The following is a 14,889-nucleotide window of genomic DNA, read 5'->3' on the forward strand; positions in this document are numbered from 1 at the left end:
CGGCCAGGAGGGGATCTTTTTCTTCCTGCATGCATCTCTTAGAGCTCTGACATTTTATGGTCTATCGGTTTGCAGTACGTAGGCCACAACAATTGCAAAAACTGAGAAGTAGTTTCCAACAACCCAATTTTCAATCAAAACAGTATAAAAAAATAAACTATCCAGGCCCTTCTGCCTCCCAGTGATTGTGCAGCTAAGGCTGAGTGACAAAAATCCAGATAATCAGTAAATATATAATTTTTAATTATATAAGTAAATATATAAATAAAATTATATAAATAAAAAGATTAACAAGATGAGAGTTCTGGCACTTTTTTTTTTTAGAAAAAAGCCCTGCCAGTAACTAACTATACCAGGGGTCTTCAAACTGGGCTCTTTTATGACTTGTGGACTTCAACTCCCAGAATTCCTCAGCCAGTGTGCCTGGCTGAGGAATTCTGGGAGTTGAAGTCCACAAGTCATAAAAAGGCCAGGTTTGAAAACCCCTGAACTAAACAATTGTTTTCTTTTGCCCTCAATCTGCTATGAAATGACCACATCAATTATTGCTTACTTACTTCTATTCACATTCATTTTACCATTTTCTTTTCTTTGTTGTGGTAATCATTTTTTTAATAAAAATACAATTTCTTTGAATATTGGAGACAATTTATGAAATCTGTATAATTTACTCTGGGCACAGAACTCAGACACAACAGCAGACACATTGTGCTTTCTGTTATAATTTCACAGCCAAGCTGACGACCAATATGCAAACCAAATGGAAAAAAATAACGACTGACTACACTTAGGTATTTGAAATCCAAAGTATAAGAGGCCTGCAGAAGCGCTCATTCTTATACATTGCTATTTCAGGATTCCAGGCCTGCAAATGTAAAACAAAATATCTGGGAAAAGAACTTGCTAGCTAGATCATGTCTCACTACTTGTCACAAAGTGGGCCTCACCTATGACAGCAAAAAAAAAACTACATTATACTCTGGATTCTATGTAACTGCATTACAATTACAGAGATACGATCACTAAGGAGCCGATCTTGGTGAGTGCCAGCAGAGATTTGCACAGGGGATGAGGCTTGTACTTCTCTCCATCTTACTCATCAAAATTGCCACACCAGGGAACAGAATTCTCTAAATATTATGATATAAAGCAAACTGCTCCACAGAACACAACAAAGGGACTACTAAGCCCTTAGCAGCAAGGAGACATTTATTTATCATATTTCCATCCCGCTGCAGTCAAAAAAGCTCTCAATATAAAAACTAATTAAGTTTCCTCGGTGCAATCTTCAGAATAAAAGTAATAAAAATGACACCGACCAAATATTAGAATAAAAAGCACTAAAAATAGAAGTTAAAAGTTGGCATGATAAAATCAGAGGAAGAAGCTCCGAAATTATTGTAACTTTTGAAACGTAAACAGGGTAAGGGCTTGTCTCACAGAAAAGTAGCCCCTTCCCACTTCAGCTTCCTCTTAAAAATGAGGGATTAACAACAGTTTCTCCCTTTAACTTGGAAATTGTTTTAAGATCTAGGCTACTGGTTAAAACACTGTTTCTAGGGCATATATGTCACGGTATACTTATAATTCCTATTTTCTCCAGGAGGTATATCTACCAGCTGTTTAAACGCAGTTGTAGGGATTCTGGCAGAACTGTTTGAACACTACTGATGATCCAATCTGTCGTTACATGATCGCAGGAAAACTGGGTTGTGCTTGGACTTGCATCAAATTCTTTCCACCAAAAATCAAAAGCATGCACCAAAGATGATATATTTTCTGACATCCTACTTGAATGTAGACTTGGGTTCCTGAGAATCTCAACCCTCATAACTTTACTTGTATTTATACATTTGAAAACATGTTTATGCATGCTGATGTAACAGAAATCAAAAAGTGTCTAATTCATATCGCCACCCTAGATAAATTAATAGGAGAAAATACTACTGAACCCCATCAGATTTCCTTCAAATTAATGCTGAGTAATGTACTCTATAAAATTTCCCAGTGTTTGAAAGCAGGACTTCAGTTCCACTTAAAGCAGCTGTGTACTAGACAACTCATGACCTCTGGGGGGTCATCATTTCAGATATTTTCTTATTTGAACAAGAGAAACTGTATAATTACAGGTGGACAAAAATTAGCGGGAGCAGGAATAACTTTCAAATTTCTGACGGCTTCCCATTTCCTTGTCTGAAGATAGCAGTGAGCACCAGAAATCCTTCCTTCCTTCCTTCCTTCCTTCCTTCCTTCCTTCCCTTCCCTTCCCTTCCCTTCCCTGCAGGCAAGTAAATGGCTGCTGCCAGGTAGGGAATAGGGCATGGGAATATGTTAGTGACCAGTACCATGCAAACACAGAGGAACTGGTACAGAGTGCACCATTTCTCCATTTATTTTCTCCCTGCAAGCTTCCCACAAGCATGCTACCTCTATGCTACTGCATGCAGGTCTGGCCATGTGATTCTCATTTCCAGTGTTTCCTGACAGCTTCTCTCTCACAAGCTGATGGGGAACAGAAGCAACTGAAATGACTGCTGGTGCTCCTTGCCATTTTCCCCGCTAGCAAAGTCTCTGCTGAACAGCAGCAGTGCAACATCATTAAAGCAGCAAATAAAATAAAAATCCCCAAGTTTCAATCCCTTGGGATTAGACAAGTCCCACCTTAACCACGAAAGGCAGCTGGATGACCATGAGCCAGTCACACTCACTCAGCCCAACTCACTTCACAGGGTAAGAAAGCTGTGGAGATTGTGCAGGATTGCACGCACCCCGGAAATGATCTCTTTCAGCTTCTGCCTTCTAGAAGGAGGTATAGGGTCATAAAGACCAGGACCAGCCGCTTGAGAAACAGTTTTTATCCAAAAGCGGTTTTGGCTTTGAATGCAGCAGAATGCAGTTTCTGAGAGAACTTCTGTGTTTAGTTTTTAGAGTGTTAAGAGTGTTTCTAGGGGTTAAATGTGTATATGTGGGGTGGGGTGGTATGTTGATATGTATTTTGTTGTTTTTTGTTGGGTTCTGTGGGGTTTTTTGTTGGGTTATGTGGATTTTTCAATTTCGTTGTTCTGTATGGGATAATGACAATAAAGATTATCGTATCGTATCGTATGGTTGTTGTGGGGAAAATAGGAGGAAGATGTGTTGCATCTGTTTGTCACCTTGAGTTATTTGTGAAAATAATAAAGGTGGGATATAGCTAAATAAATAAAACAAACAAACAAATAGAAATAAAATGACTGGATGCCAGCATTCTGCAGGTTAGCTCATTATTGTTGGCAAAATTTTGTCCTATGATGCTTTGGTTTGGTTTGGTTACAAAGTATCAAAGAGACACGTTTTAGTAGTATATAGATAAATAAATCCTTGATAATTTAAAAAGAAAATTTTGCAAAAACATAATTTCTAATAACTGAAATCAAGAATAAACTCAGATTACAGTACTGAATTTAATAAGGGCAGTTTTAATACACATAGAATTGTTCTGTATTTAACTAAATCCAAAGATCACTAGATTTTAAAATAAGAATTGTCCATTTGATATCTCATAATGGCAACGGATCATCCATTTACTGAAAACAAAGGCTCACAAACTTTTGTCACACACACATAAATATGTAGCTTTGGATCATTGTCCTCTATAAACCAATGAACAAGTATAATGTTTTTTTACTCATTTGTTTAACTGGGTACTATTTATCCAGTTTTAGGACTTCCATGGAAAACAGATCATGCTTGAGGTCATTTTTATGTAGAAATATTGAACATTCAAAGGGTTCACAAACTTTCAAACACTATGGTAAATATGTATAGCTGCCCTGGGTTGCATTCTAGGATCCATGGCCACACAAATCTTTAAATAAATCAACACCCTTTAATGAATATCCTGATTTTTCTTACATATTCATTAAAGTTAACAAAAACCCATCCTCTTAATGCTAATGTGTGTGTCTGTGTTTTGGGAAATAGGTGTCCTTTAATGCAGCCTTTCCTCTTTTCAGTCAAAACACATCTTAGCAAATAACATGCCCAGACACATCCAAAGTTGATTTCACCTATGACTCACCTTTAGTTAAACAGATAGGAGCAGGAATCCACCTAAGGAAAATATAATTATGTTATTCCAAGTATTCATTGGTCAATTGAATTTTCCTATCAAAAAATTACACCCTAGCCCAGGGGTAGGTGGTAATCTTGGCTCTTTTATGACTCGTGGACTTTAGCTCCCAGAATTTCTGAGCCAGCACAAGTCATAAAAGAGCCAAGGTTGCCTACCCCTGACCTAGCCTCAATAGAAGTACATTCTTTGGACGATGAGTAGTTGGTAAGCAGGGAAGACCTAAGATCTGGCCATGCTGTTGAGTCCTAAATGCCCTACCTCTGCAAGCTATTTAATTATCCTTAACTGTTAAGTATAAGGCATTCTACGTTAATGGTGAAGGCAACAAAGTAGATAACAGGAAGTTGTGAGTTCTAGTCCTACCTTAAGCATGAAGCCCCTGGGTGACCTTGGCCCAATCACTCTTTTTTCAGCCCTAAGAAAAGGGCAAGACAAACCACTTGTATAAAACTTTACCAAGAAAACCTCAGGAACTTGTCAAGGCAGTTGCCAGACTCAAAATTGACTCAGAGGCATCAATCAATCTATAGATGTTTTATTTTAAATGCAGTCACCCATTATTTAACTTTTTTTCTGCTAAATAGATTTTTTTAATGTATTGTTACTTATATGCTCAGTGCTGTGAATCAAGGTTGAATTTATTAGTCAACACCCTACTTAATAGTGCATAATTTCACAGAGATTAAAGAGGCCTATCCATTGGTATCCACATTTTAAATTTTTGATTATCCAGACAAAACCTATTATTTATACAGGTGACAGCAATTATCTCTGGAGTTTACAACAGATACTCTATTTCTCCTCATTGTCACAATTAAACTCAATAGCATTTGAGCTCAAGCAAGCTCTCTCCTAAAGAAGCTGACAAAGGTGAGAGGATGAATAAAGTCCAAGTATGAGAACAAGAGTTTTTATTTTTCTCTTGCCAGTTCTTTTATCTTTAGATACTATTCTTTCCCAACTCTTTTCAGATCTATGGAATATCTCACAAGAAGCATTAATTCAAATTACAAAGTCTCACCAAGACAAAGAATGCTGGAGAGAAATATCTTAATCTATACTGATTGGAAGAAGTACACTGGATCCGACGAAAGGCCTAATCCAGCATTTCATTCATTCTCAAAGCTGAAACACCTGTAAGGTACACAACAGATTATGAGTATAAAATAACTTAATTTCAGACCCATATTATGTCTTACGTCAAATATATTTATGAACTGGCTCTTATGAAGAACAGCCACTAACAGAATTACTCTCCTTAGATTTGTCCACTTTTTCATTAAAATGGCCAAGTAAGCTGCTGTAACTGTATCTTTAGAAATCAAGAAACAGAAAATATAACTATACACTAAGTATTTCCCTTTCTATCTTGAATTTCTCACCATCCAGTTCCATACCATTTTAACTCATAAGTGAATCACTGCAGCCCTCTGATCACTTTGGTTGCTCTTCTGTGCATCTTTAGGATGGATCCATAACTACACAATATTTCAAGTTTATGGCATAAATTTGCTTAAAGAGATTATAACATTAGTAACTCCTCTTTTCTCTTTTTCCCATGCAGCCATGCTGAGCTATAAGGGAGCTTTCATCTGCCCCAAATATATAAACAGTACCTTATCGGCATATCAAACAAGCTCCATTTTTTTCTAATGTTAGGCTCAGGCCTACTTATATCTGGAAATTATGTGCAGTCTGAAACAAAACCAGGACATTTACAACTAACATGGCATTTCTTTACCAGAGAGATAAGCAGAACAACTTCCTTTAACAGACGTAAAACAGTACATTTGGGAAAGGTGAATTCTAGTAAGGAATCTTTATTTTTAGATACAACACACCCTGTCACAATGAATGTAGCTGTTAGAAAACAGATTAGTAAAATCTTCTTTCTCTAAGGAATATTCCAGACAAGACTTCTGTCATTTTCATTCTGCACTACAGCATTTGTAAAAATGTACCTAACAACACACTTCATACTGCAGTTTTAGTTTCACAAATTTTCAAAAACAGATACAATACCTAAAATAATAACCATTTATAATACCTAAAATAGTAATCATTTATAATACCTAAAATAATAATTATTAATCATCTGTTTATTTCCACAACTCAAATTGATGCAGCATCTCTATGGCATGGATTAGCTTCTTTTCTCACTGCTTCTCATTGGCTAATTAGATTAGAAGGAGTTCCCCCCCCCAGCCACCCCAATAAAAACTAATGGTGGACTAATGCTAAGGAACTTCAATCAAAACCAGCAGCACATTATTTATAAGCAAAAGCCAAAACAGAAATTAAAAGCAGTTTCAAACCTCTACAAAATCAATAGCTTTAATAAGCTGCCAAAGAATAATAAATGACCTCTTCATATGAGGTATTAAATTGGCTAATTGCCCATTAATGTTTTCAATGATTTAAAAATACACATACTTATCGCACTATAAAAACACACATAATGTTATAGGAAAAAATCACCTCTGTAATTAGCAAAACCAAATTATGCATGAATAATATAAGCAAATTATGGGAATAAATTATTCCAGGCGGCTCCTGAAAGATTTTGCAAAGCTTAAAAGAGAAAAAGCACAAAAGGAATGAAGTCCTCAGGTAAAGGAAATAATGGGATACCAAGGCATCAATGGGGGGTGGGTGGGTAGGGGCAAGTGACAAAAGCAGTGTTAAGCCATAAATCCTGCTCCTTTTATACACATATTGTCCTGATGCACCCCACATTCAAAAGGGGCTTAGATAGCATCACAAAACTACTTTAATTATTTTAACAAAAGCGCCAGGTCCTGCAATGTGCTTATAAAAATATAAAATCAAGGTTATAGCCATAATTTATTAAAGACATACGGTAATTTGTGACTATAATCTTGAACGTTTTTATGTTATCAGAAATTAAAAACATGAAAAGAACTACGTACTTTTTATATCAGTTATATTTATATTTAAAGCCTTGGTTCCTTGGTTAAAATGTGTATGGCACATGGTCAAACTTTAGTTAGGGCTTGACAACTAGACATTTGGTTCAATTGTCAGAAACAGAAACTGGGTTCTTGACAAATCATTGTAGCATATGATGACTTCCTGAGACCCATAACTTTTGACTTGTATACCAATATCGCGGTACAGATTACCTTCACTTCGTGCCCATATACGTAGTACTCTTTTGTAGACACCTGTACTGATATATCCACCAGCAGAAACAAAATGGAAATACATGGCTTCTATTACAAGGCCCTCACTGAAAACATGTGTAGTAAACAATACCCAATGAAAATAAGCCAATTCTTAAAGCAAGATGTTTGTAAAACAGAAGAAATCAGCGTAAAATCCAATATTTGTATCTCGTTTATCACAAAATGTATGACTAGAGGAAACCAAAATTCATGTATCTACTGGCAGCCAGAAATCACTACCAGTGCTTCCAGATTTCTGAACTGCTTTAATTTACAGCAGTAGATTGGAAAGAAGCAAGGATAGGTGGCTTAGAGAATCTATGCACTGGTTTACTGAATTAGGATGTAACAAACAATCTACCACCACACACAAACATAGCTGAACAGGATGCCAAATATAAACTGTATCACATTCCAGGCTTTGGATTGGCACCCTGTTTTGTAGCCTGATGCAAGTGGTTGATGGATTCCCCTTCAAGCCTGTATAGTTTTATAGAGCTTCTGCTTATATTTATTCCCAGTGAAAAGTACCACATCCTTGGCATAAAACCATCCCCAAAAGGCATCACTAATAGTAAACAACTAATCAATGTAGACAAAGGTCCCTCCTAACAGAAATGCTTACCTCAAATCTGATGTTTTTAGCTTTCTGGAAAATTTAGTTGGATCAAAGGTGCTGAAATTATTCTGTAAAAATCTTTACTCTCTTAAGAATGAGAACTCCCCAGGGAGGAAATATTACTGGCTTACAATAATTTACATTCTCTGTATATATAATTTTCACTCAACAATAATCACAATGCAGCAAAGAAGTACCTATATGCAGGGCAAGTAGCATGCTATCGATACAAACATCCCTATGCAAACATGTTTCCATATTAAATTAGCATCCTCACTGGGCTATGCTGAAAAAGTACTGCAGTGCTTTGAATTGTGGCTTCAAGGATACCGTATCAAGATCAGATGCTATGCAAACAATGCAGAATAAGCGTACCACAGTATACTTTAAAAGATTAAATTGTATAAGGTGCATTATAAAATTAAGAAAACCATTTTTTTAAGCAGCCAAACATGCCGGTGTATTCCCAGTGTAGGGTTTATTGAAAATGATATAAAAAGGGATATTTTCCATGATTCTCCGAATGTTAATATGATTTAAATTAACTGCTTATGTGAGATTCCCATAAATGAAACTGGGTCAATCAAATCTGATACTGAAAATTTATATTTACATATTGCAGAGCTATATATCAAAAGAACAAGAAAACAGCAACAAAACAAGAGCGACAAGATAACAAGAAGAAGAGCTCTGAAAGCTGATGATTGGAAAAACATGTAAAAACTGAAAAATGAATTAAAAAACAAAAATAGGATGAGCAGAAAATATGACGGACAAGGCAACAGCTATCTTGGTATATAGGTGGCTAACTCAAGAAAACTGTATAAATTTGCTATTAAATAAGCAACATTCCTTCTCTAAAGTTATACAGAGATTTTCATGAACTTTTTCAAAGATAATGTTCCTATGTAGCATAACATCATTGCTTCCTCCCAAAATATTGTGAAGAAAACCATGAACAAGACTTGATGTTTCAGCAGCAGCAGCAATAATGTATAGAATGCTATTCACCTTAAAGACCATTGTACAGAAATTCAGCAACATCTCTTAAAGATTTGTACAGAATTATATTTTTTCGCTGTATTCTTGCATACTATTATTTGAATGTCAACAGTCCTTTAGTTTCAATGATTTCTCTATAGCCTAGAATTACTAAAATATAATGGATTATACAAGCAACACATTTGCTCAATTACTAATTTTGTACTGTATACATTTTATAGTATAAAAATAAAAGATATAAAATCACCATATAATATAGGACACTTAAAACCATCATCTCTTTGCGTTTCTTTGCTCAAGATCCAAAAATTAATTCAATTGGCCAATTATATCTTTGGTTTGTGGTACAGGTAGTCCTCAAGTTACAACCACAACTGAGACCAAAATTTATGATGCTAAGTTAAATATTTGTTAAGTGAGTTTGTCCCATTTACAACTTTACTTGCCACACTTGTTAAAATGAATCCTTGCATTTGTTAACATTAGTGACATGGTTGTTAAGTGAATCTGGATGCTCCATTCACTTTGCTTGTCAGAAGGTCACAAAAGTTGATGACATGACCCCAGGAAACTGCAACCGTCATTAAGTACGAACCACTTGCCAAGCTTCTAAATTTTGATCATGTGACCATAGGGATGCTGCAAGTGTGAAAAATGGTCATAAGTCACTTTTTTTCAGAGCTGTTGTAACTTTGAACGGTCACTAAATGAACTGTTGTAAGTTGAGGAGTACCTGTATTTGCATCAGGTTATAAACTAGGAGACCATGAGTTCTAGTCCTGCCTTACATACAAAGCCAGCTGGATGACTTTGGGCCAGTCCCTTTCTCTCAGCCCTAGGAAGGAGGCAATGACAAACCACTTCTGCAAAACCTTGCCCAGAAAACTGCAGGGACTTGTCCAGGCAGTCTCTGAGAATCAGATATGATTGAACAGAAGAAAAAAAAAGAATGGCAGATCTAATGTTAATACAAACTAGATGACAAAAAAGAACAAAAAGAGCTATTATAAAAAGAGTTATGATAGATACTGGGAGGGGAGTCCCTCTCCACAAAGCCAAGCGGGAAGAAAATCCATTTGTTCAAGCCCTTGAACTAATTAAGTAACTGCTTAGAATCCAGCCTGTCATGACAAATATATTATCAGGGTAAGATAATTCATAAAATGTCCCCTTCTGAAATAATTAACTTTGTATTCTCCTCAGAAAATTACAGCTTTGCAGAAATGAGACTATTTGAGTTTTGAAAAATGATTCATACCTGTGTCCCAAAAGGAAATGCTGTATGAATTCTGTATGCTTTATTAATTCTTTTTTAACCTCAACTGCTTTGGTTTCACAAAATTCACTGATTGTAATTTTATGAGGACAGAAGACAATCAATCGTTCAATAGCCAGTGAGCAGAAAACAACAAGGAGAGTTAAGAAAACAACTAAAGAGGGGGGGGGAAGAAAAAGAGGAAATGTGCCATTTATGTCTCAAATACAATTTCAGGTTTTGTTTTTAGCATAAACAGGAACTTCTGTAAAGTGCTTACATATGCATTGAACAGACTGCAGACCACATAGAAAGCTCAAAAGTCTTCATTGTTTTCAAAACTCCTCTACCATATAGACCCCTTTTAAAACTCATTTTCCTTTCAAAAAGATACTGTTCTGCAAATCAGCAGTATATGCAAGACAAATCATTTCTACTAGTCATGGGTAAGCTTTAGTCAAGTGAGTTCTATTTTGAGACCCTTGACCTGGATGCAACTAACATATATACTTAAAATTAAAAATGCTTACTCCAAATTTTTAATGCTTTTGAATCCCAGAAGAATATAGAATTCCTAGTCATTTTTCACAAAAACAAACTCCTGTTTAGCCTCACCAACTTTCCTAATTTCAGATTGTAGTTTTGGAGTCCTTTGCTTACATGTGCATTTAAGCATACATACATTTGAACATGTATATGGCAGGAGTGGGCAATTAATTTTCCCAAGGAGCAATATGAAAAACTGGGACTGTTGGGGAGGGCCACGGTGCACCACGCCCTCCAACACCACTGGGCCCTGGCGCTGATGCCCTACCCCCTGCTGGCAATATCAACACCCAGGTTGGCTAAGGACAGTCAAAAGTGTGAGTGTGACCTGCACTCCATAAAATGTGGTAAAAAAGGTCTGGTATATCATATCAAGAACAAATGATCCATCATATCACTCTCATACTTCAGAATGTGTACGAAAGGCTTTCTGATTACCTTTAAACAAACTATTTTGTATATTTGAACAATAAAAATCATTTTAAAAGCAGTTTTTGGACTATCTTTAAAATGGTAACATTGGTTATACTATTCACATTTTTCTGTTATCTACCAAATTCTGATTATCAAGTCCACCCATTGACAGGCAACATTGCTGATGTAGTAAGGGAATTCCCTATATATTCTAACACAAGTTGTAATATCACTGCACCAAGTGGTAAGATACGTATAACATTTTTCTAAATTAATATATGCAGGGAAAATAAAAGAGAAACTGCAGCAATTATCCAGGCAAACAAAAGACCTATCACGCTAAAAGCTCTTAATTGCATAAAGCATATTTGTAGTTCTCATTCAACAGCAGAGCTTCCCACTAACCAAAACATTTTTTAAAAAGGTCCATCTCACTACCCAAATGGAAGAAAGTAACACCTGGATCCAGGCAGGATTAAAATGGATCCTCACTTTTTTTTTTACATGGAACCTACAGAGTACCACTTAGAAATCACAGTTTCCATCCTTCTGCACAAAATGATATTTGCACTTATTATGCAAAAATGTGGATTCTTATAGTTTTTATGTTGAACCTGCAGATTATATGCATCACTGGTGTGGTCAGATGTATACAAGTGGAATGAATGGGAGGAATGGAAAGAATGTGACCTGGTTCTCTCAGTGACTGTTACATCCTCAACCATCATATTCTGGCTAAGCATTTCTCTAAATTATGATGTAGTAGTGATAGGTCAAGAGTCTTCTTTAAAGGATGGATTCAGAAGAAAGCTTAATTAGTTAAGTAATACCTTCAAAGAAGACTTTGCCTGGCAATTATAAACTATTAACAAATAGGGGGGAAAAACCCTAACTCTTGAGGGACATCTGACCATATGGTGGAAAAAAATACATTTTATTGGTACTGTAATTCTAAAACTAAACCTCAAAACTGGACTGAAGCCATTTCTACAGAGAGATACTAAACACCCCAAATTAGCAGATTTATGATAATGATGTCTGTGCAGAAAAAAAAAGATCTATGATTTGGTGATTTCAGGTGTGTTCCATATAAAATGGTGATGCTCTTATGATGATCACTGCACTGGATCTATTTTTACAACACAGTGACAAAAATGGACAGATCCATGATTGCAATGGCACATTTGTCCACACAGAATGAGACTAGTGTTCTGATAATTGCTTCAGAAGGATTCCAAGTAAAACCTTGGGGATTCACTGGAACCTCTGGTTCAGATCTGTTTCTTGGCCTTTTTATATACTACAGCAATGGTATTGTAGTGAACATTATACTGATAACTATGACCTCTATTTTAATACAAGTTTTCATGCAAAAATAAGGAGCATATATGCACCTTGAATCCATCTTATTGTGCCACAGGAATATCAAAAACATCAGATCCATGAGAGTTAGTGAAGACAGAAGTCAACTGTGGTTTAACCATGGCCTCCAATGCATCCTACATAAAAATTCATAGGGATGTGTATGAATCTAAATTTCACCATACTGCTCCCCAAAACCCATTTACAGCAAGAGCAAAGTATTTTAGTAACATTCTACCCCCGATTGTAGATTGTGGGAGTTATGTTGCAATGCAGGTCGAAAGTCACAATTAAGTCACAGGCTGAGGGAAACGGGAAATGTACAGAAAAAAAAGGAAATCTCATCTATGCAGTCACAGAAAGAAAGAAAAAGAGGAAATTACGTCTCTGTGGAAGAAAAGGAAAAAAATAAACTGAAAAACATTTGTGTGGGTGTGTGCAGAAGTGTGCGTATGCACAGGCGGCTGTATTTATTTTAGTCGACCTTAAAATAAATTTTTTAAAAAAAAAACACAAAATGACCTAATCTGTTTTATCCAGCTTTCATGCAGACACTCATAGCAAGATCCACGCTTAACCCTAAAGGAAAATGTAAACGCCACCATCAGGGAACAGACTACAGAGCGCACGTTAGGGGCCCAGAGGCACGGGTCTTTTCTTCTTATTTCTCCCATTTGTCTCCACCACCACCCCAGCAAAGAAAATCAATTCAACCGGGAAGCCCAGGAGAGAAAATACGTTCCCTCTTCTCCACAGTCGGAGAAATGGAAGGCTGCCAATAATCTGGTTTCCGCCCTAGAAGAGAAGAGAGAAGGGGGGCTCACCTTCCGAGAGCTCCAGTTCCAGCTCCGCAAGCTGCTCACGGACCTCTCGAGGCAAACCAACCGGAGGAGAAACGGCGCCGTTACCGCCCGGCGGCTCAGCCATGATGGCAAGCGAAAGTGCCCGACTTCGGCGACGGCGACTTCTCCTTCCCCTTCTCAGCGCCGGCAGCTCCGGGTCTTGCCGTGCCAAACAGAGGCGGCAACGGGACCCGCTGCCGTGGCCATAATCCGACTCTCCTTGAGTCTCGCCGCCGCCGCCGCGCCGCCGCCGCCACCCTCCTCCTTCTCCTCTCAGCCGCGTTGAAGGAGCCCGGCTAAGTCACATGAGAGAGGCGGGCAGGCCCAGCCCAAGCGCCAGCCTTCCTCCCCCGCCCAACGAGAGGACGGGGGAAGCGCCGCCCCGGGCAGAGCAGGCCCAGCGCTGGGAAAGGCTGGGCCTGTGTCGTGGGCGTCCTCTACCGGCTTTCTCCCACCAGCTGCCTGCCCCTTCGAACTGCCGCCGGCCTTACGAAGCCAGGCGAGGCGGCGGCGTGTGGAGCCGCTCCCGGTTCCCTCCAGGCACAATTGCGTTTCACTCGAGGCTTCCAAACTCCGCGCAAGGACCTTCCACGACCCCGTGACGCTTCTCCAGGATGGATTTCGTGATTTACTCCCATTTCTGCGTTAGCGGGAAAACGGTCGGCTAGAAAAGTGATCAGCTTAGCTAACGGTTGCAGTGCTTCATGCAAACGCAGCCAAAAAGAGAACGGCGGACTGCATAACACTGCAGCAAGCGATGGTTTATTTTTACAGTTACCTTTATGTCAGGGGTCTTCAAACTTGGCCCTTTTATGACTTGTGGACTTCAACACCCAGAATTCCTCAGCCAGCGTGCCTGGCTGAGGAATTCTGGGAGTTGAAGTCCACAAGTCATAAAAGGGCCAAGTTTGAAGACTCCTGCTTTATGTTATATCTTTAGTACAGGTAGTCCTCAACTTATGATCGCAACTGAGCCCCAAATTTCTGTTGCTGTGAGACATTCTTAAGTGCGTTTTGCCCATTTTACGGCCTTTTTTGCCACAGTTGTTAAGTGAATCACTGCAGTAGTTAAATTAGTAACACAATTGTAAAGCGAATCTGGTTTCCCCATTGACTTTCCTTGTCAGAAGGTCGCAAAAGCTGATGACAATGACCTTGGGACACTGCAGCCTTCATAAATATGAGCCAGTTGCCAAGCATCTGAATTTTTACCATATGAACGTGGGGCTGCTCTAAAAGTCGTAACTGTGAAAAACAGTCATAAAGCACTTTTTCAGTGCCATTGTAACTTTGAATGGTCACTAAATCAACTGTTGCAAGTCAAGGACTACCTGTATAGGTGTAGTGGCTACATCAAAATTAGCAAAACCCTTTTAGGAGTTTGTGTGAAAGATTATTTAATACTGTTTTTACCACTTAAGGGAGAATGTGTTTGTTTGGATATTATTATGGATGTATGCATACTTAAGTGCACACTGAGAAATGGTTTTAGCACTTAATGTGCTTTCTCAATTCCCAAGAACTTCTTTAGCCATCAACCCACCTGCACA

At 37.9% G+C, this 14,889-nt stretch overlaps 1 protein-coding gene across 2 annotated transcripts in view; it reads right to left on the minus strand.

Annotated features, from left to right (window-relative positions):
• The window catches only part of DIP2B (disco interacting protein 2 homolog B), a 182,497-nt gene extending 168,923 nt beyond the window's left edge, over window positions 1–13,574 (minus strand). For both annotated transcript variants that reach the window (XM_081318790.1, XM_081318789.1), the window contains exon 1: window positions 13,322–13,574. In XM_081318790.1, coding sequence (XP_081174916.1) covers window positions 13,322–13,424 — 103 coding nt within the window. In that variant the 5' untranslated portion in view covers window positions 13,425–13,574. The remainder of the gene's footprint in view (window positions 1–13,321) is intronic.
• Window positions 13,575–14,889: the final 1,315 nt, after the last annotated feature.

Source organism: Vipera berus, assembly GCF_964194415.1.
Source record: "Vipera berus genome assembly, chromosome: 2".
Lineage (NCBI taxonomy): Eukaryota > Metazoa > Chordata > Lepidosauria > Squamata > Viperidae > Vipera > Vipera berus.